This window comes from Solanum lycopersicum, chromosome 6, assembly GCF_036512215.1.
Source record: "Solanum lycopersicum chromosome 6, SLM_r2.1".
In the NCBI taxonomy this organism is placed as follows: Eukaryota; Viridiplantae; Streptophyta; class Magnoliopsida; order Solanales; family Solanaceae; genus Solanum; species Solanum lycopersicum.
Genome location: NC_090805.1, coordinates 47,303,085 through 47,325,983, shown reverse-complemented (window position 1 = coordinate 47,325,983; position 22,899 = coordinate 47,303,085). Strand labels below are relative to the sequence as shown.

General features: G+C 33.2%; 4 protein-coding genes and 1 non-coding gene across 6 annotated transcripts; all 5 read left to right on the top strand.

Moving 5' to 3' along the window:
• The first annotated feature begins 2,950 nt into the window (after positions 1–2,950).
• LOC101263714 (heavy metal-associated isoprenylated plant protein 7) lies at positions 2,951–5,417 on the top strand. The gene is made up of 5 exons (XM_004241398.5): positions 2,951–3,178; positions 3,279–3,507; positions 3,581–3,795; positions 3,889–3,976; positions 4,629–5,417. The coding sequence occupies exons 1-5, from the start codon at positions 3,170–3,172 to the stop codon at positions 5,120–5,122; spliced, it is 1,035 nt and encodes a 344-aa protein (XP_004241446.1). The 5' UTR covers positions 2,951–3,169; the 3' UTR covers positions 5,123–5,417.
• Positions 5,418–14,185: 8,768 nt separating this feature from the next.
• TRNAD-GUC (transfer RNA aspartic acid (anticodon GUC)) lies at positions 14,186–14,257 on the top strand. Its single transcript has one exon. It is a non-coding gene; the product is annotated as a tRNA-Asp (tRNA).
• Positions 14,258–14,360: 103 nt separating this feature from the next.
• LOC101264017 (mitotic-spindle organizing protein 1B-like) lies at positions 14,361–16,348 on the top strand. 2 transcript variants are annotated; one of them, XM_019214170.3, is made up of 3 exons: positions 14,361–14,496; positions 15,651–15,709; positions 15,847–16,348. In XM_019214170.3, exon 3 carries the CDS (start codon positions 15,855–15,857, stop codon positions 16,074–16,076), a length of 222 nt encoding a protein of 73 aa, XP_019069715.1. In that variant the 5' UTR covers positions 14,361–14,496; positions 15,651–15,709; positions 15,847–15,854; the 3' UTR covers positions 16,077–16,348. The 2 variants fall into 2 exon arrangements, with proteins under 2 accessions (XP_019069715.1, XP_004241447.1); XM_004241399.5 differs by having other exon boundaries at positions 14,364–14,496; positions 15,605–15,709.
• Positions 16,349–18,139: 1,791 nt separating this feature from the next.
• LOC101264332 (HVA22-like protein e) lies at positions 18,140–19,319 on the top strand. The gene is made up of 5 exons (XM_004241400.5): positions 18,140–18,294; positions 18,382–18,408; positions 18,536–18,658; positions 18,789–18,963; positions 19,097–19,319. The coding sequence occupies exons 1-5, from the start codon at positions 18,248–18,250 to the stop codon at positions 19,130–19,132; spliced, it is 408 nt and encodes a 135-aa protein (XP_004241448.1). The 5' UTR covers positions 18,140–18,247; the 3' UTR covers positions 19,133–19,319.
• A 450-nt stretch (positions 19,320–19,769) lies between these two features.
• Positions 19,770–22,365, top strand: LOC101264635 (11-beta-hydroxysteroid dehydrogenase A). Its single transcript, XM_004241401.5, has 6 exons — positions 19,770–20,236; positions 20,529–20,721; positions 20,836–20,921; positions 21,392–21,523; positions 21,612–21,776; positions 21,945–22,365. The coding sequence occupies exons 1-6, from the start codon at positions 20,048–20,050 to the stop codon at positions 22,227–22,229; spliced, it is 1,050 nt and encodes a 349-aa protein (XP_004241449.1). The 5' UTR covers positions 19,770–20,047; the 3' UTR covers positions 22,230–22,365.
• Positions 22,366–22,899: the final 534 nt, after the last annotated feature.

The following is a 22,899-nucleotide window of genomic DNA, read 5'->3' as shown; positions in this document are numbered from 1 at the left end:
TATTAATTATACTCTTAATTATCATTATTATTATGGAAAACTGAGACGTGGGGAAGGAATAATTTAGAGGCAATTTAAATTGGTAAAAGTCAAAAAGATCAAATCAGCTGATCAGTCATCACATGCCTAATGCCACAACCAAATAAGATAGATCAATTTGCAAACAATATTTGATGGATTATTCGCATTTATATTTTTCTAAATGGGGAGGGTAAGGCATTAAATTTAGTATTATAATAATTATGGAACAGCACTAACATATTATGCAATTATAAAGATTCCTCCCCAGCAACAACTGACATTTCCTCAGGGCAACAAGTTTCAATACCACATCGCTTCTACAGTCCCTGTCACCAATTTAAATTTAACTTAATTATTAAATCACATTTATTTAGTAAAATAATTATGTGATAAATTCAAATCGTCGTTATTATTCGAATGTGTCAAGTCAAATTGCGATAAAAAAAACTATATATATATACCAATATTTATGATACTATTAGGGCATTTATTAGTTGTCTTGTTAAAATATGTCTCATTAATTATTTTTGTTTGGTACTGAAAAATATTGTTACTGTCATTTAATGAGGGGATTCAGAAGTGTACCAGAATTCTGTAAATCGAAATAATGCCATGTCTCAAATTTTTACCATTTTTGTATTATTTACTGTTGAGATTCAGTAGGGAAATGAGGACTATTGTAACATTTATTTTGGGTTGGACAATGGTATCAGAGTTTCTACTTAATTGAAAATTTGTGTTTAGAAATCAACTTTAAAGATGTATAAGAAAAATGATTATTTGGTGAACTCAAAAGTGTAGAATTTGAATTTAATAATTTGTGAGAATTTTTTTTTTATGTAATTAGTATTAATTGTGAGTGAAATAAAATTTTAAAAAAATCAAGATAGCTTAATAACCTCATTAGGATGTATGTATGACGTGGATCCAAAACTATCTACAGTCAGAAATTTTGACTTCATTGATATCAATTAAATTTCATGACTATGCACCTACGTTTTATATGTAATTTAAAACAATTATTTGAACTTTAAGATTAGTAAAAATGTACGGTGTAATCAATAGTCATGGGGACGAGAAGTGAAATAAAAATTCAATAGTAATAGATGAAATAGCACGCAATCAAAATACCCTTGTAAGTACGTATGATTTATAATCAAATCGAAATTGATAATTTCAAAAGAAAAAAAGTTGTTGATTTATTCATAGTAATTTTTGGTTTAACAGTTTTAGTAATGATTTTAATTATTTTTATCATGTCCTCAATTTTTAATCATTTGAATTTTTATTAACGGGTTAATTAATAAGTTGAGAGTAAATGATTAAGTTATAGTATTTAAATCGTTCAGTTATTTCTTATATGAAGTCCTTGCATATGACTTAGTTTCATACTTTTGTTTCTGAGTGCCTCAAACTGTCAATTTTTGTACAATATATTAGTGTTTACTTTTGCACAAAATGCAATTTATCATCTCATGTGCATGGATTATTTAATTTGTCAATTTGTTTCTAAGTGATTTCTAATGAGTTATTTTTAATGTCAAATCTTAATGATAAAATTGATAATCAAATCAATAACTAGTTATTGATAAATTAAGTCGATAAACTTCAAAATTAAAGCAAACTAACTGATGCACATCCCTAGCCCTAATTGTTTGAAGTCTTTCGATTCGAGTGATAAGAAAATATCGTTTCTTTATAAATACAACTTGAAGAAGTATTTTAGTCCGTAATAAAATATCGTACAGTACTTATCGTTATTTGTGAAATATTTTCCATGTATGAAAAGTGAATTGGTCCAAGGACCAATCCTGGTCTTTCTCCTAATGAATTTCCTTTGCTACTCCTCTTCGCTACCTGGAGCCAAGTTTATACTTATTGTTAAGAACGGACGCACATGTGATCTATCTAATTAATGGATTAGCTTTACTAAGATTTATCCAGTCTTCTATAGTAACTTTCGGACCATTTCATTCATTGTCTTTTTCTCAACCTCTCCTCAACCATTTCAGAAAGTCAGGCGAAAGCAAATAAATTTCCTTTTTTGGATAATAAAAAAGTCTATGATTCTCATCTCAAAAAAAAGTATTTCAAATATGAAATTATCTTGATATTATTTACTAATAATGTGAGTGTAACTTTGAATATTTATTTACCCAGTTTCACTCCTAAATTGTATCTAAGATTACGAATCATCAATAGGTTTTTCGTTGTCTACTTATTTAAATATAGTTATAATGGCATTAATCGAAATGCTCTCGATTGAAGCTTTGATGATGTTGTATTTTGCATTACTTGAAAAACATTATAAATTATATTTATGGTGAATAACATCACTTCTAAGTTAAGAAATTATTTGCTTAAATTTAGAAGTGGAATTAGAATTAACACAAGTTTAACATGATCTAAGCTGGCTAGAGTAGATGGACAAAGTAACTCCAAAAAATTAAGTACTGCTCAAGAATCAATTGTTATGATCATTTAATTTTACTTTTTGCTTTCGTTATAAGCCGTAATGATGTGAAAATTTAAGGAAAAATGTATATGATAATTACTTTTATATATCATTGGTTCTTGGAAAACAACTTGTTAAAATTGAACAATTATTTATGAGCTACGCCGGATATATTGATTTATTTCCATATATTAAAATGTAAAAATATTTTTTCAAATAAATTTTATAATAATTTAAATTTTAAAATTATCAATCAATTATTATGTTTATCAACTAATAGTGCAACACAGATACATAAACCAATACAAGAAAAAAAAAGAGTTTCATATAAAATTTGTTTCATCAATATCATGATTAATGTATAGTTCATCTACCAAATATATAACTTGCCTAGTCACTAATCTTTTCCTAACTACTTGACCATAATCCCACTACCCACCCCTTAATAGAATCTTTTTTACGAGTGCCAGAAGCATGATGACTGTATTTCTCTCGCACGTGCCACCTATATATAACAGCCACGCTTATTACGCCGCTATCATACTGTGTGCAACTGAGTGAGTGAGTGCTCTTTCTCCCTTAGATCTGATGCTCCATCACTAGACCACTTCCCCCCTTTTCCTTTTCTCCATAAAAAGAGAAGAGAGAGAAAAACGAAACCTGTAACAGATACATTTCCATTTCTGTTTAACAATGGGAGAGGTCGATTTGCTTTCTGCTCGTTACTTTTTTCTTTTCTTTTTGGTTGTTGAGATTTTTGATTGATTTGGTTGTGTTGCTTATTAGTAATTTTTTTATTCAGGAAGAGAAGAAGGTAGAAGAAGTGAAGAAAGAGGAGGCACCGAAAGATGAAAAGCCAAGTGACGGCGGCGGCGGTGAAGAGAAGAAAGAGGAAAAAAAGGCGGAGGAAGAATCGAAAGAGGCGAAACCAGAACCTCCACCACCACCACCACCTGAAATTGTTTTGAGAGTTTTCATGCATTGTGAAGGTTGTGCTCGTAAAGTCCGCAAATCGCTCAAAGGATTTCAAGGTACTAATAAGGATTTTTTTTTTTTAAATTTGGATGATTGATATAAAAATAAATTGAATGATTTTGTTTATAGGAGTTGAAGATGTGTTGACGGACTGCAAAACTCATAAGGTTGTGGTGAAAGGGGAAAAAGCAGATCCGTTGAAGGTATTGGAGAGAATACAGAAAAAGAGTCATCGTCAAGTTGAGCTTCTCTCACCAATCCCAAAACCACCGGAGCCGGCGGCTGAAGAACCTAAGAAACCGGAGGAAAAAGAAGCCGTTAAACCCGATGAGAAAAAAGAGGAGGTATATTTATTTATTTTATTTATTTCTCTCACTTTATTTGTTTTTAATGTAAAAGTCATATATGCAAATGGTTTTCTATGTTTGTTTGTGCAGCCTCAGGTCATTACAGTAGTTCTGAAAGTTCACATGCATTGTGAGGCTTGTGCACAAGAAATCAAAAGACGTATACAGAAAATGAAAGGCAAGATTATTTAAAATTTTGGTTTTAATTTTAATTATTTTCATCTCTTTTTGCTTAATTAATTTACTACACCCTATTTTGCTTTCTGGTTTTGTGTTTGTTACACTTTTCAGCTGTATTTGTTGAAGAAAGTTTTTTTTTCTCCTTTTTGGATCTCTAAATTAGCATTGGATACTTGAGGATTCTATATTTTATATATCACCTTTCACTATCTAACATTTTTTATATTAGTCAGTAGGGAATAGAATATTCAATTCTTAATACGATTCTCTTAAAATTCTTCAATGTGTTAGTTTAATTCAAATCACATGTCTTCCAGTACTAAATATATTCACTTAATAAACTATTGATTTGAATCTTTGAAACCAATTTCTAGTATTGACTGTTAGGTTTCATCAAAAGTTGCAAGTAACTTAAGGAAATTAGTTGTGCATATGGAGTCTTCCACTACTAAATAGATTTTTTTTTTTGGATTTCGTTGTTTTTGTGTCTATTACTTCGAAAGTAGCTGCTTCAACTTCCCATCAAATTTTTGATATTCCTTTTTATTGATTGACATCTTCTTGAGGTATCCAATGCTAAAAACCTTAAAGTTTAGACTTATGGAGTTAAGATTCAAAATTCGTCTGACGTTAACTGTGCTTGAATTTAGGTGTGGAGAATGCAGAACCGGACTTGAAAAACTCACAGGTGACAGTGAAAGGTGTGTTTGAGGCAACAAAACTGGTGGAATATGTTAGCAAAAGGACTGGAAAACGGGCAGTTATTGTGAAAGTAGAACCTGAAAAGAAAGCGGAGGAGGAGGCGAAGCCCAAGGAAGATCAAAAGGAAGAGAAGAAAACCGATGAAAAAGAAGCGAAGAAAGTTGAAGGTGACGACAAAGAGGAGAAGAAGGAAGAAGCAGCAGCTGCTGCACCAGCTAAGGAAGAAGCCGTAGTAGCAGCAGCACCAGCTAAGGAAGAAGCTGTACAAAACGACGTCGATCCAATAGTAGATGTGAAGAAGAATGAGTTTTACTACTATCACCATCCTCAGAATCATCAGCTGTACAATAATCCACAGAGACTTGCACATGAAATGTTTGCGTACCCTCCACCTCCGCAGATTTTCAGCGATGAAAATCCGAATGCATGTTCCGTGATGTAAATTTGGAGGGATATGAGGGGTAAAAAGGGCAATGTACGTCCAACCCCTCTTGTGGTGGTGCTCTTCATGTGAGTCTTTGTCTTGGGACTCGCTAAGTTACAAGTGATCTACTAGACAAATACTGTAGAATTTTATGAGCCCTCTGTACTTTTTTTTTTTTTTTGGTCTTCTTTATGTTGTTATATACTCCCTATATGTATGATACAATAAACAGTACTATATGAAAATTTTAAATATTGTACTTGGAACTTCAAAGTTACTTAATGCACCCTACTTGGTCCTTTCTCTTCTTAAATATATTATTATAATAACAATTTTATCTATAAGTAGAGTCTAACGAGAATATAAAAACTTTCTTTGTATGGTTAGATTGGGTGTGGTTAAACGGTCACATCTAATTAGTAGTTGAATGTTATAATGCGTGAGTGAAATTCTTTCGATCATTTTATTGCCAACGGAAAACTAACAGTTGGGGAAGAATAATAATGGCGTGTTAGTTAAGACAGGAATGTTCATTCACGAGGTAAGCTTTTCTTTTGTAATGATAAATTTGTGATATTGTCTAATAAATCATGATTTCCAAATAACTATTTTTTGTGTAAACAAACCAAAAGATTATATTGTTAAATGTTTAGTTTGTTGTTACAAATTATCTAGTGGTTTTATTGTTTGATATTATAATAATAGATCTTAGAGTCTGACTTAATTTTAAAAAGTTAACATATGAGGTAATAATTATTCTAAAGATGTGATTAGACATAATATAACTTAAAATTAAAAAAAAAATAAAAGATTATAGTAGATAGTTTGAACTATTTTCTCATTCCAACATGGTTTTGGTTTACACTTAAAAGCATCTTGAACGGTTTTCTCTTTCCAACATCATCTAGTTTAGAGCATCTTGTCTGCTCTACTCTTCTAATTATCATTATCAATTTTTATCTACTTTTTCTTTTTACTATATTTTCAATAAAAAAAACAATTATTTTGAAAACACTTTAATTATCTATCGAAAATAATTTTTCTATCCATACAAAATAAAAACAAAATCTCTATACATACTCTTCTCACACCTATTATACAGGAACATACTGAGCTATATATGATGTTATTTCATATAAGTAGACCGAGAAATTTACAAATATGAAATAATTTTACATGTATATACACTCAACCTTGCAAACTAAATTTTGGTGAACAACATAATGTGGCCAACAATATCCAAAATCAAGCATTAAGAATTGAGATGAGTGTGCGCCTATATATTATAGAAAATCAATGTTAAATCTAAATCAATCCTCAACAAATTATGTTAACCACAAGTATATTATAGGAGTTCGTAGTATCGAACTTTATGAACATATCTTTAGAATGGACATATCAAGTTGTAAAAGTAAGTTGATATCAAAACTATACATAAATAGGGAATGATGGGAGTGCGATTGCATAGTTTGTCCTTATATTGCAAATGGGAATGCACTGTTGGGGGGGTTGGCAAAACTTTATATCATTACTCAAAAATATGACAACTGACATAAATCCACCAATCCCTTTAGTACAGATAATGTTTCCCTCTTCATTTATAAAAATAATTTCTTTTGAGCTAGCTACGATATGGTTCACTAAATTGTGATATGAAAAGACACTTAAAAGTTTGAATGATAACGTAAAATTAGTTCCACCTTTTTAGTCTATCTTAAGTTCGAATATTAAGAATGAAAATTAAAATAATTTGTAAACTATATGAATCAGAATTAGTTGATTCTGAATACTCGAATATATACAAACAAAAAGATATAGCTCCAACAGGCCAAAACTTATTCTTTTATTTGTTCACTAATAATGTTTCTGTTGTTATTCATAAATGCTGCAACGGTATAGGTTTGGTCACTATTAATATTTGTAAAAAGTGAAGCTGATGAAACAGGGAGACATTTGCTTGAGAAGTATTTCTAGTCTAGCGATATAGGTGTAATGATATTCAAAAATTATAATAATAAAATATGTGAATTTCATGTTTAAAAACAAAGGAATCAAAACACTTTAAATTTAACTCTAACAACTTTTAGTTTCGACCTTAATCAACAAATGTTAAGCAACTCTCACGTTGGTGGTGAGATTGTTTCATCTTTAACTAGATGTTTCGAACTCGATCTCTGTGTATGAAAAGAAATTATGTTGGGAGTGGTCACTTTCAAATGAATCTTACAGCACGCAATCTAAATTTAATCGACACTCTAATATAAACTCTGAATTCGTAGCGAGAAAAAAAATAAATAAATCCCCCCTTGAACTCATGGAATTACTCAGTAATTAGTTTCTGATTATTATTGAAGATAGATAGTTAGTTAAGCTAATTAAGTGAAGTTAGTTTGTTATTAATATTGTTAGGATTTAGTTAATAGTTAGTTAGAAAGTTTGTTACTGTTTTTCCTCTACTTGTATAAATAGTACTCCTCCCACATCGGGTGAGGAACAATGCTTCAACTTTCTCCAATATAAAAATTCCAAAATCTCTCTCATCCCTCTCAATTTCTACATGGTATCAGAGCTATGAATCAATGATTTTTTGATTCAATCTAATAGTTTAATCCTGATTTTGAAGTCAAGCAGAAACAGAGCTTCAGTAGCTTGCAATGGTGATCGAAAGTGCAACGCCAGTGGCTCAATCGTCTGCATCAATTCCTGCAGCAGAAACACTTGAGATGGTGGAATCAAAGAGGAATCATCCTCTTCATCTTCATCCTTCAGACACTCCTGGATCTGTACTGACTACAGTTCAACTTACTGGTTCAGAAAACTACTCTTTGTGGAGTAGATCGATGATTATAAACCTCCGAGCTAAGAGCAAGCTTGGTTTTGTGCTTGGATCATGCAGAAAGAGTGATTATACGCCTGAGTTGGAAGAACAGTGGGAAAAATGCAATGCATTTGTCTTAGCATGGATCATGAATACAGTTTCGAAAGAGTTGTTAAGTGGAATCGTATATGCTTCAGATGCTGCAATGATGTGGGAGGATCTGAAGGAACGATTTGATAAGGTGGATGGTTCTAGAGTGTATCAACTTCATAGGGACATATGTACAATTCATCAAGGTAACCTAACTGTTTCAGCCTATTTTACCAAGTTGAGGTTGCTTTGGGATGAATTTGATGCACTTGTTCCACCTCCCTCATGTAATTGTGATAGATCTAGAATATATGTGGATCATATGCATTATTTGCGATTGTTTGCATTTCTAATGGGCTTAAGTGAGATCTATGGCCTTGTACGAAGTCAAATATTGATGATGAATCCTTTGCCAATTGTTGGGAAAGCATATGCCATGATAGTTTCAGATGAAAATCAAAGGATCACTTCTGGCTTAAGAAATGGAGGAGATGTAATTGAGGCCACGACATTATATGCAAACAGAGGTGGTTATGGCTATAGAAACACAGATCGTGGAGATGGAGACAAAAGTGAATATAATAGAAGTGGTTATGGTTATAGAAACACAGGGCGTGGTGATGGAGATAAAGGTTACAATGGTAAGAAGAAGGTAAATTGGAACTTATTCTATGAACACTGCAAGTTGCATGGACACACTAAAAATATCTGTTATAAGTTGGTAGGATATCCTGAAGATTGGAAGTTCAAAAGGAAATCAGATACTGGAGTGAATGTAAACAAAGGAAAAGGCATAGCAAACAATGTACAAGTTGATAAAAATTGTGAGGAAGATGTGTTTGGAGTAGTTAATGAAGGAGATAAAAATGATCAAGGATCACATGATCTCAATTCTGTTCGAACAAACTTACAAGCACTGGCAATGAAATCGACATACACTCCTTACCAATATCGAAAGATAATGAAGCTGTTGAATGAAGAAAGGCAGGTTGAGGTCAACATGGCAGGTATTTCCAGTGTTTTTGATTCTTTACTAGAATGTGATAGAAGAAGAAGTTATGATGATGCTATGAATGCAAGTAATGAACATAATATGTTTAGCAAGAAAGGTCATTGGATAGTGGATTCAGGAGCTACATGTCACATGACATCTAAATCTGAAAATTTAGATAAGATTAGCAGAAACAACAAGAATACAGGAAGAAAGGTTTACCTGCCTAATGGTCAAACTACATTAGTGACACAATCAGGAGCATGCATGATATCAGCTAATGAGGAACTTGAAAATGTTCTAGTTGTCCCTGAACTTAAACATGATCTATTATCAGTATCCCAATTAACAAGACAGTTAAAGTGTTCTGTTCAATTCTTTCCTGAATTCTGCATATTTCAGGACCTCTTCAATGGAGAGGTGAAGGGGATTGGTAGAGAAAATGATGGGTTGTATTACTTTCCTAGAGGTTTGTCAGAAGAAAAGACAATTGCTGCAAATGTTGATGACAGAAGGTCCATGAACAAGACAAATTCACAGTTTATGATATGGCATTACAGAATGGGACATCCTTCATATAAGGTCTTAAAGCAATTGTATCAAAGTGTTCCTGCAGGGGTATGTGATTATTGCCCTATATGTCCATTAGCCAAACAAACCAGGCTTACATTTCCTATGAGTAACTCTAGAACTAAGGATGTTTTTGATCTCATTCATCTTGATGTATGGGGACCATATAGACATACTACTCATAATGGTTTTAGATTCTTTTTTACTGCTGTGGATGATAATTCAAGGGTGACTTGGTTGTTCTTAATAAGACATAAAAGTGATGTGTTTGCTATCTTGAAGTCCTTTTTTGTGTTAGTTAAAACTCAGTTTGATAAGCAAATCAAAAGAGTAAGATCAGACAATGGTACAGAGTTCTTTAACAATGAATGTAAAACATTGTTTACTTCTTTAGGAATTGTTCATGAAAGTAGTTGTTCACACACTCCACAACAAAATGGAGTGGTGGAAAGGAAGCATAGACATATTCTTGAAGTGGCTAGGGCTCTTAGATTTCAAGGGTCCATTCCTATTAAATTTTGGGGTGAATGTGTGTTAGCTGCTGTATATTTGATCAACAGAATGCCCACAAGTGTATTACAGGGAAGGTCACCATATAAAGTTTTTCACAAGACTAAACCAAAATTAGATCATCTAAGAACAATTGGATGCTTATGTTATGCAACTAAAGCTGTTAAGGAAGATAAGTTTTCTTCCAGAGTTGATCAATGTGTTATGATGGGGTACTCTTTAACTCAGAAGAGATATATGCTATACAACCTGGCTTTAAGAAAGTTTGTTGTGAACAGAGATGTAGTCTTCAAAGAACACATATTTCCATTCAGTCAGCTGAAGGATGAGAATGTGAGAATGTTCATTGAACAGCCATTTTGTGACTATGACATTGATGGATTTCATACTCCTTTAGATGTTGAGACTTCAGATGAACATGCTGAACAAACACTTGTTCCTACTGAACATGTTTCTGAAAATATTACTGAGGAGCATGATGATGACAATATAGTTGTGCTTGATCCTGTACCCAGAGTTTCTTCAAGAATGTCTCACCCACCTGTATGGATGAAAGACTATGTTACTCATCTGACTAATTCAGTCCATCCTCATTCTTTAGCCAAATATATGTCATATAGTCATTTGTCTGGATCTTATCAGACATATTTGAGTACAATGTCAGCAGAAGTTGAACCCAAAACATATGAAGAAGCTATCCAGGATCAAAGATGGGTAGAAGCCATGAAACAAGAGATTGCTGCATTAGAAGATAATGGTACATGGAAGGTTATGACTTTACCTTCAGGAAAACATGCCATAGGCTGTAAATGAGTGTTTAAAATAAAATACAAAGCCACTGGAGAGATTGACAGGTTCAAAGCTAGGCTTGTAGCTAAAGGATACAGTCAAACTGAGGGAGCTGATTATCAGGAAACATTTTCACCAGTTGTGAAAATGGTTACTGTTAGAACTATTATTGCAATTGCAGCTGCTGAAAATTGGCAAATATTTCAGATGGATGTTTTCAATGCCTTTTTACAAGGTGATTTGGATGAAGAAGTGTATATGGAACTTCCTAAAGGTTTCATAAGCAAGGGGGAGCATAAAGTTTGTAAACTAAAAAAGTCATTATATGGTCTCAAGCAAGCATCTAGGCAATGGAATGTTAAGCTCACTGATGCATTGTTGAATTCTGGATACATACAAAGTCATTTGGATTACTCCTTGTTTACAAAGAGGAAGAAGTCAGCACTAGTTATTGTGTTAGTTTATGTGGATGATTTGTTGATAACTGAAAATGATCTTGCACCAATACAGGAGACAAAGCAGGTTCTGCATCTTCATTTTAAAATAAAGGATTTGGGAGAATTGAGGTACTTCTTGGGGATAGAATTCTGCAGATCAGAACAAGGCATAGTAATGAATCAAAGGAAATATGCATTGGAGTTAATTTCAGAAACAGGATTATCAGGAGCTAGACCATCTTTGACACCTTTGGAGACAAACATGAAGCTTACAAGTGCTGATTATATGCAAGATGTCCATGATGAACTATTTGCTGATATAAACAAATATCAAAGGTTGATTGGCAAACTACTATACCTTACTAACACAAGGCCTGATATTGCCTTTTCAGTTCAGTGTTTGAGTCAATTTATGCAAAAGCCAACACTTTCTCACTGGAATGCAGCATTGAAGGTAGTTAGATATGTTAAAACAGCACCAGGTCTGGGGATACTCATGAGTTCTGATAAACAAGCACAACTCACTGGTTTTTGTGATGCAGACTGGGCTGCCTGTCCAAACACTAGAAGATCAGTGACTGGCTACCTCTTGAAGTATGGGAAATCTTTAATAGCATGAAAGTCTAAGAAACAAAATACAGTTTCTAGAAGTTCTGCAGAAGCAGAATATAGAAGCTTAGCAACATTAACAGCTGAAGTTGTTTGGGTGAATAACTTGTTCAAGGAATTGGGAATGGATGTGCATGAACCAGCCATCATACATTGTGACAACAAAGCTGCTATGCAAATAGCAGCAAATCCAGTTTTTCATGAGCGTACGAAGCATATCGAGATTGATTGTCATTTTATCCGTGAAAGGTTACAAGAAGGATTGATTAAAACAAGCTATATCAATACTAAGGAGCAGCAAGCAGATTTGTTAACAAAGGCCTTAGGAAGATCTCAACATGACTTCTTATTGGCCAAGCTAGGTGTATTAAATGTTTTCAATACATCTAGCTTGAGGGGGGACTATTAAAGATAGATAGTTAGTTAAGCTAATTAAGTGTAGTTAGTTTGTTATTAATATTGTTAGGATTTAGTTAATAGTTAGTTAGAAAGTTTGTTACTGTTTTTCCTCTACTTGTATAAATAGTACTCCTCCTACATCGGGTGAGGAACAATGCTTCAACTTTCTCCAATATAAAAATTCCAAAATCTCTCTCATCCCTCTCAATTTCTACAATTATTATAAAATATAAAGGGAGATAACCAATAATTTTTAAGTGCCTCATAAGTCATATCCCAGCAAATGCAAATAAAATAAAAAATGGTACCTTTGATGAAATAATTATCCTATAACTTTAATGACAAAGTTACAAATTTCACGGCTATGAACTTGTGGTCATTGTCTCAAAGTACAATACGGCCAATGCAGATAATTAATATGTGCACATGTTTTAAATTCTCATTTTTGTTTATTTGTAAAAACTCCACTTTTGGGTAGTTGAATAATGTATTTTTAATTTTTAAAAAAAGTTCTATAGTTGATGTTATGTTTTTAGTAAAGCTGTGGAAATATATGAGTTCATATGAATTTAGTAGCTCGTATACATATATGAAAAGTTTTTAAATATTTATTTATAAGTTTAAAAATTAATATTTTAATCTTAATTATATATGTTACACCCGTCTGTGGTGGGGTTGTATATTTCGTATCACAATTATATGAATGGAATCGTTGATGGATGCAAAATGAATAATTGTCCTTTGTCTCTCTTGTAATCTACAGTTGTACTTAAATTTGTGAAAGCACCTTGAGAAAAGTTATATACAGACCCTACTAATTTATAAAATTTGAGATAATATTGTTACGTACTTACGTTGCCTCACTAATATATCTGCTTTATTTATTTTCTTCCTTATCTTTGATTTAATTTAATCAAAGCTTACATCAGCTAATTAGGTCCCTTTTGTCTAACTGGTGGAAATTACTATCGAGAAAAATAATGCAAAAATATTTTTTTTTTAAAATAGTGGTGTATAAGATAGCTTGTATTAATATATCTTCGAAATAAATTTGATCATATTAAAAGAAGTCCAGCTACAGTGTATTGGATGTGAATTGTGATTATGTTTACGGTCTTCGACTCAAATTATATACTAGTGTACGTGCATTTGAATGAGAATAGTATATAATGGTCCTCTTTTCAAGTTATTATAATTTTATCATGTGCAATCAACTCTCAAATTATAACGATCAAAAAAATGATTTTCACGAGAATGTTCTTTGATAATATATATAGAGAGAGAGATGATTTACAAAGTCCGTCTTTGTAATTATGCTACGCTTGATACTAATTGTCATTCTCCTATTTCTAAGTCATCCAAATTAGTGCTAGTACTGTTCAATATAAAAATTTACGAAACAAAATTATTATTTTAAAATATGCTTTGATAGGAGTGTTTCAGCTAGGGCGGTTTCTTGTTAATCTAGTCTAGCTAATATTAACACTGTGAATTGTGGCTGACAATTTGTTATCAATCTCGATGCCTCGGCTTTGTCGTGGCCTCTCTTCACTTGTATTGGCATCCAATGTACTTTGATTTCTAAGAAACTAAAAGTTTGGATTCTTAAAAATGATAGTCTATTAATATTGATTCTTCTGTAGCAATTTTAGAGGATTCCACACGCATCCATCAATATTCTTAAAAAATTGCAGTGATATTGCCTTGAAGCATGTAATTTTTTTTCATAAGTAGTACATTATTTGATTTTCATGATAAAATTTACATAACAACTACTATACAATACTAATATGCTTGATTTTTTCATAACGGATGACAAAATAACAAACTTATATTTTATATGTTTATGGCTGATTTATATCAACAAAGTCGTTGTAGTATAGTGGTAAGTATTCCCGCCTGTCACGCGGGTGACCCGGGTTCGATCCCCGGCAACGGCGAATTTTCTCTTTTGGGCTTTTTTTGGTGACGAAAGGATTATATTGGGCTTTTTACACGAAACACACGAGCCGAAATTCATTCCATTATGGGCTAGTAGGAGATCTACCCGAATCCAATTTATTTTGGCCCTAATTTCAAATTTCCCACAGCTTTTTATCTTCGGCAAAGTTCTGACTAGTCTTCCAGTTCACTCTCCCTCCGGCGAATTTTCACTCTCTATGTTCTGCGCGATCAAGTTGTAAGATTTCTATCTCTTTTCTCTGTTTTTATTTTCTTACTTTGGTTCAATGATGGGGAAGTGATTACAATGGAAATCAAAACCTCGGTGAAAATTCAGATAACCAACCGATTGAGCTACTAAGAGCGCTCTCTCTATCTATTTATTCCAATGATCTTAACGATAAAGTATAAATTAGGAATATTGCGTTCTTTCTTTTACATTTTATTTGCGCCTCGTGTAACTAATTGTTGTGATATTGTACTAATACATGGAGGTTTTTCATATTTTGGGTAGATGTAAAGGATATAAATGGAGATGACAGGATGATATTTTGCATTCTGAATCTCACTCTCTAGTTAATGAAATCCTCCTCAATACCACCTGAATTCTCTGTAATTGAATTGTTTGGTGAACTTTATCGTCGATCTCTCTCTATATAGTATGGAATTATGTGTATTGGTCTTTGTGTTTCTTACAAGTTAACATACATTTTTGTGTCCTCAAGAGTGTGGTTGAATGGTTGAGGAGTAGGAGTAATGAGTGGTAGTAGCCTGGGGATCTGAGGTTTCGAATCAAAGCTACACTACTTAGGGTGATCCCATTTGCCCTAACCTTAATGAATAGATTTGGCCTTCATTGTGCTCGAGTACTATTACAGACGCACAAGTTGGTTGAAGCGCCACCGTCATTTTTCTAAAAAATGCATCATTATGTATTTCATTTGCTTCTGTCCCTTTTTTTAAAAAGAGAAGTATAGGAAAGAAGGCGGAATAGTAAAATAGTGTATTCAGTGTTATGTGACTATTTTTCAAATCTTCAGTAAGCGAAATAATGCCATAAAATACGTAGTGTTTTTTTTTTATTATTTTGTGAATTTTCAGCATGAAATATGACAATTGTAAAATTCATTCAACTTGCCAAAATCATTCAAGTTATTGCAACTGCAGAATTCATGTCCTGACCATCTGAAATATCACATAAAACGGTGAACTGAGGTTTTTATGTCATAGAACTTGATAATTAATGCTCTTTCTGAAAACTAATTTCTGTGTCTATCAATACTATTGCTATTATTAGAAAATTAATCTTTATATTTGAATCTTTCTTCCTTCTGTTAATATCTTAGATTCTTGGGTTGTGCGTTCCTCACGTTCCAAAGGTTTTATAACCAGGATCTTCTCATCGTAGAAAGTTGATGTAGGAAAACAAGCTGATCCAGTTCACTATACTGGTAAATTTTTCTGTTTCAGAAAATTAGTATTCGTTTCTTGTTCTGTTCACTTTAATGAGTTCTCATGTACAAGGCATGGATTCAATCATAAAGTCTGTACTTATCACCTTTTCCTATTCATGATTGTGGATTTACAGTTTCTCAAATGGATCCAGAAGCTGCACGTAATGCACGGGATTCACTGGATCTGGTATTTCATATGTCAAACATTCTTGATACTGGGCTTGATCGTCACGCTTTATCCATTCTGATTGCACTCTCTGAACTGGGTTTCAATCCTGAGGCCTTGGCCGCTGTAGTTAAGGAGCTTCATAGAGAAACACCAGTTTCTTCTTCTGTCCAATCATCCGCTCCATCAGCACCTTAGGTTGATTAATTTTAAATCTCATTGATTGCTGAGATTCGATGGAACAATCTCCGGAGGAGCTCTTTCTTAACCTTTTTATCCTTCCCCTGTTGATTGATGTGTAAGTGGTTTGTTCTCTTATCCTACTTTAGCATTAAACACAAGGGTTTTTTGAGTTTTGAGGCTTACTTGGAGTGAGCCTTCTGGCTATCCTTCATTATGCAAGCTTTCTCCATTTCTTTGAAATTCAACTGGCTGATGCGTACTTTTATTTACTTCGCTTTGAAAGATCATATCTTATTGCTAATACTGGATAAATATAAAAATGTTCAATCCAAAAATTGACTATTTTAGCATCTTCTACTCTGTTGGGTGTTCCAGTATTGCCTGCACTTATCGAGTAATAGTGTTTTAATGCTGTTCAAGAAAGGATGCATTTACTAGCTGCTGATTGATTATTTCCTGACGTATATTCATTCCAATGCAACCCTGAATGACCAACTAAATCATTAATGACATTTCACATAACCGTCGAGCTGTTGTGACCAATATTGTAGCTTGCATTCTACCCGTTCTTTTATCCTATCAGAGTGGCTTCATTTTTTAGTTGAAGAACTATTGAGATTGTTGAAGAAACTTGGTCAGCAAATGATTTCTGTGTTAGTGCATCCTATATCAATTGTGTTGTCTTGTATACAGAAAAGGTTAGGTTTTCTGGGCAAAGCAGTCCACATTTTGTGATTTGTTAGATTTTAAATGTCTTTGCTACATTAATGTACGCTTTAGAATTCTCTGTATGACATCATATATAGTATCTGACCTAACAATGGGGATGCACTCCAAAGAATTTTGGGTTTTCATCAATCTTTTGTGTCGTTGTGCTTGTTTAATCATTTGCGAAATCATTAGATTTCTTCTCTTAAAACACTAATGTGTTTTTCTTTAAATGGAGAATTTAGCTTTAGCACACAGGTGTGACCTAGTGGTCAATGAGACAAGCCTCGAACAATGAGGTCTAATGTGCATTGGTGATGATCAAATAATTGCTTAATTTACCCATATACATTGCACAAAGACCTACACAGTCAATTGTTGTGCAGTACCATGTATATTCTGTACTCTTATGGACTACAGCTTTATTTTACATGTGTGTTGTGTTACATAACCAATCTCTGGTAAATGGGATGGAATTGATGCTACATACTACTAGTAAATGAATTATTATGGTCACACTGGTTACTCCAACCTACCATGAATAAACGAGTCGAGAAAGGAACAACGTACAATATACGATGTTCTTCACATTGGAATCCAGTGATTGGATTATGAACAAGTTCTGAAAGAGGAAAATCGTCAATTCAATCGATACTATCGAACTAAAGCTAGCCAGCCATCCACCAGAGTTCTATGCATCATATGAATAGAAATCGATTAAATATTTATTCAGTACAATGATATGAACATAATGCCAAAGATTTAGTAATTTACCTTTGTTTGTGATCAAATACCTTTTATAAAGGAAAAAAGCTCAAATATATTATTGAATTTTAAAAAAAAAACTGCCATTAGATAAAAATTTAGCTCGTTTATGTCATTATCGTTAAATAAAAAGCTTATCCATGTCTTTTTTTTAACAATAATTTTACAAAATTATTTTTAACTGATGGTCAATTCTAATTCGGCCACATCATCAATTTTTTTTTGAAATAAATTCACTGTACCTCTTTAAAAGTAATACTTCTTTCCCTTTATCTTTATTTGTTCACATTTAACATGTCATATCTCTTCAGAAATACTTAAGAAATAGAAAGCTATTTATATTGTTCTAATTACATTAAAATATTAAAAAATAAATAGTATTGAATTACAAAGGCAAAGGAGATACGAAATGATCGATTATTCAACTTGGGACGTCAAGTTGAAAATTGAGGCTTCAGACCAACTGTGCTGCAATGTTACCCATCGCAAGCAATATAACGTTATTGTATTTGTAGCACGTCGGCTGGAGCATGAGATGCCTAGTTGCTAGCTTTAGCAGCCTCCACGTGTTGGTGTTATGAATGTGTTGTCACTATCTCTGTTTGAAACAATTCTAATAAAACTGCAATTGGGCTGACTAATTACAGAACAGAAGAAGGATCGGTATTGTTCTTTAGTTGCAGCAACAAATCTTTTGTTTTTTTTCAATAATCATGGGTAAATTCTTGACTCTCATGACTCACCTTCATACACTTGCCGGGTAAATATTTTAGTTATTATACTTTTTCATTTGTATTTCCTCTTTAATTTCTCCTTAAATTATAATCTCCTTCTGATATATACGCAGGCCATCCGTGATGTTGCTTTATCCTCTGTAAGTATTTGTATTCCTTTACCTCTTTTAGTATACTTGCTTTGTTTTATTTTATACAACATAGTTTCAATTTCGAGAGTTAAACAGCTCTGTTACCGTCTTTTTTTTTTCTCTCTTTATGATAAAGATATGCATCAGTAGTGGCTATAGAGAGTACGTCAAAGTTGGATGATGAGCAATGGCTTGCTTATTGGATTCTCTATTCTTTTCTCACTCTTATGGAGATGCTCCTTCAACCCATGCTTCAATGGTGAGTAACGTTTTGAGTTAGTAATTACCTTGTAATTGATTGGGTTAGTTGTAGATTCGAAAAAAAATCGTGTTAACATGCTCAAAACTCGTATGTTCAATTTTTATGTAAGTACTTGGTTTAATTGTAGGATACCTATTTGGTATGATTTGAAGCTAGCAATGGTAGCATGGCTTGTTCTTCCCCAGTTCAGGGGAGCTGCTTTTATTTATGAGAAGTTTGTTAGGGAAAAACTCATCAACAAATATGGAGCTCGATATTTTAGAGACAAATCGCCTCCACCTGTGGCTGTCAGTCCTGCCAAGGTGATCAAATCATTTATCTTGTCGTCCTTCTATAAATTATTGTAGTATGATTGTTCAAACTCTAATAAACAAAATTACGAGTTAAGTTATATATACTCGTGATAATGATGCTGCTATTTTTTTTTGGAGACAGGTAAGCGTGAAAACCAGTGAGGATAGGACTGATTGAGGAGGCGGATTTATGTGGAAGCTCTGCGTTCTTATGTTCTAATCAGCCAAAGAAAACTATATCTGTAATAATACTAATGAATAGGAATTGGTGAAAGATCATAATGCGAATGTTTTATCGATTGCCACCTTCAAATATGTAAATGTAATAATTATTTGCTTATCAATGAGAGTTTTTGTTTGAATCATGTTGTATGGAATTGGTGTTGAGATCTGTTCTAAATTGATCGTTAACTGTATAGCCAATAGTGTTCCCAATGCAAGTACAGCTTGTTAATTGGTTTGCAACACGTCCAGCCTTGTTGCGCTCAGTTAAATTTGCATAATCGATAGTCTGTATCTTTATTTTGTAATCAAGTATAGACTCGAAGCATCATACATCTTATCCTATTCCTTACTAATCAATGACAAAATAAGAGAAACTGACAAATTTAAATCATGACCAGTTTTATAGTACATTTTTTTTTAGCTTTTATACTTTTTTTTAGCTTTTCATCTATAAGATTTGTGTTAAAATCGAAACGATCAATATCGAATATCAAGCCATTGATTTTAAAGAGAAGTAGCTAGTTTTTGCGCGTAAGCACCGCGCAAATGAGATATATAAGAATCGATGACGTCTATATGGATCTAATTTTGTATGTATCTCTTCGATACAAAACGACACATCACAACCGCTTTGACTGCGAAAACGTGTCATGTTGCTTCCATGCAGTGGTGCCAACAATGGTAGTAAATACAACACCGCTTCCACCTTCATCTCCATCTTTATGTTTTGCTTTTATCAAGGATAAGAATACTACTCTTTCTGTTTTTTGTTTTTTCTTTTCTTTTCATTATCTTAAACGTTTGCAGGTTTTAGAGTCCATAAATATAATTTCACTTGTTTGAGTCTGAGCTAGCCCAAATCATTAGTATGTTGGTTGAACTAATTCACAAGTTTCTCAATTTAGTAGCTCCTCCAGTTTCTTTCTTCAGCTTGCTTCTTTTCTTGCCACCTTTTCAATTTTTCAAGTGTGTTCTCTCAATTTTGGGCACACTTTTTAGTGAAGATGTTGCTGGAAAGGTCGTCATTATCACTGGGGCTTCATCTGGCATTGGCGAGGTTCGTTAATTTCAACTATTTTATTCGTTTTAATTTATGTGATATAGTTCGATTTGACACCGAGTAATAGTACATGGATTTTTAAGTTAGGATCACCTAATTTTAGGGAACTTTAGTTGAATTTTGTTGGGCTTGGGGAATTAGTACTATATAGTATGTATAACTCGTTGATTAATGAATTCCTTTTTTACATGAACGAAAAAATGTGGAGAAGGGGTTGAAAATTTCTACATTTGAAACCCCTTCTATAAACTCTGCAACTGATGAAGGAAAAATTTTCAACAATTTGCAGTATCTGGCATATGAGTACGCCAAAAGAGGAGCATGTTTAACTCTTGCAGCCAGAAGAGATAGAAGTTTGAATGAAGTGGCCGAAGGGGCACGTGAACTAGGCTCACCAGATGTTATAACAATTCAAGCTGATGTTTCGAAAGCCGAAGACTGTAGAAGGATTGTTGATCAAACCATGAGTCACTTTGGCCGACGTCAGTTTTAATTCTAATTCGTTTGATTCTCGTGTTTATAAGTTTTTTTTTTATAGGATGATTAATCATGTTTTATGAACTCTTTTGTGTTGCGTTGTTGTGTTATTAATGCAGTGGACCATCTGGTTAATAATGCTGGAGTGCACGCGATTGCTCTGTTTGAAGATACAGAGGATGTCACTGATTTTAAATCTGTCATGGTAAAGTGGAAATTGATTTTGATTGTTACCTATAAGCAGACAGTTTGAAGTTTTATCACAATTAACCATAAATGAAATTCATGATTACTTCCCCTTTGCAAATGTTGATATCGGTGACGAATAAGTTTACTAGTGCTATGTACTTTCATTGTGTTGAGCTAGAACAGAAACTTTAACTAGGGTCTGAACTACCCGTGGAATACCGAATTTAAACCTGAGAGAATGCTAACAAGAGATTGACCTGGTCATCTGTTGTAGTTTGTCGTTCTTAGTCATTTTCATAGTCGATGACTCAGATGTATATCAATCGGTTGTATTAGGTTATATGTTGAGTTTTTAGGTTGATAAATCAGGATTGACTCGCATCTACTTAGTGTTATATGTGATTTTAACTTGATGAGGAAAAATTGTGCACTACTCATGGACTAAAGTTATAGTAATTGCTATTTACATGTTTCTGTATTTCGCAGGACATCAACTTCTGGGGTTCTGTTTACATGACTCGCTTTGCGATTCCATATCTTAGGTATAGTGGGGGAAGGATCATTGTGCTTTCCTCATCTGCTTCTTGGCTGCCTGCTCCAAGATCAAGCTTTTATAATGTAAGTAGCTAAGTATAAACTTAACTGCTTCCATTGGAAACAGTAACATTTTATCTTGATGACCCTATTGAAAATTTTGTCATGGCAGGCAAGCAAAGCAGCAGTATCTCAATTCTTTGAGACGTTAAGGATTGAGCTGGGGCAGGACATCAAAATAACTCTGGTGACGCCTGGCTTTGTTGAATCTGAACTAACGCAAGGCAAATACATCGGTAAGGGTGGCGATGTAGAGGTTGATCAAGGAATGAGGGATGTAAGTTTTCCTCTTTGCTACTAGTTCTTGCATTTTCATCCGAGCTAGGGACTATGTTTCTTACATAATCTATTCGGTTTAGGCTCATGTTTCCTCATTTGCTTCTACAAAGAGTTACATACATTACTCGTTTTGAGGAAGAAAGTGAACGTTTTTGTGTGAACTTAGGTATTCATAGGCGCGACTCCAGTAGCCAAAGTTGAATCATGTGCCAAGACAATTGTCAATAGTGCTTGCCGAGGTGAAAGGTATGTTACAATACCATCTTGGTTTCGGGTTAGCTACTTGTGGAAGGTGTTTGCCCCGGAGGTGTTAGAATGGATGTACAGGCTGATGCATCTCACCGGAACTTCACCAGAGGATGCACTTAGCAAGAAAGTAGCGGATTATACCGGCGCGCAAAACGTGTTGTATCCCGAGACTATCAGGACTGGAGAAACAAAGACTGATTAATGTTGTGATGTAAAAAGAGGTAGTAAGTGTTTGTATCGTCTCCTGTAATTTCCTAAATCACGAGTTTCAATTAGAAAGACCTTTGTGTGGTTGTTTGTATTGTGACTATGAATAAAATTGAGCATGTTTCAGTTAATGATACAGTGTTATTTGTTCTCTGGAAATCAACCAAAAGGACATGATGTTATCGAGGTGCCAATAATTTAACAGTGGCCTTTGCAATTACTCTCTATAACGACAATACAAGTGATTGTTGTCTTGTATTAATATTATCATATCAACGAAAAAAGTTGAAAGTTGAATTACAGTTTTATCCCTTCTATAAATTAAATTGTTATAAAATATTTAATTATTTGATTGTATAAATTTAATTAAAAGGTTAATGACTTTTAGACTTCTAAAGATTGATTTCTAATTAAATATCCAATTAATTAATATTTATCATCTATAATCTATAATCTATATAACAATTATAAATTTTTTTTTTAAAAAAAGTCTTTACTAAATTGCTATATTTTTCCTCTTTCTCGTAACTTTTTCCTTAACCCCTCTCATAAATAATATAATTTATGTGGATAAAGTATTATTCTTTATGATAAATAACGAATTTAATAATATAAAGAGTGCAAATCTGCAAAATGGAGATACACGTTGATAATGTCCTCTCGAT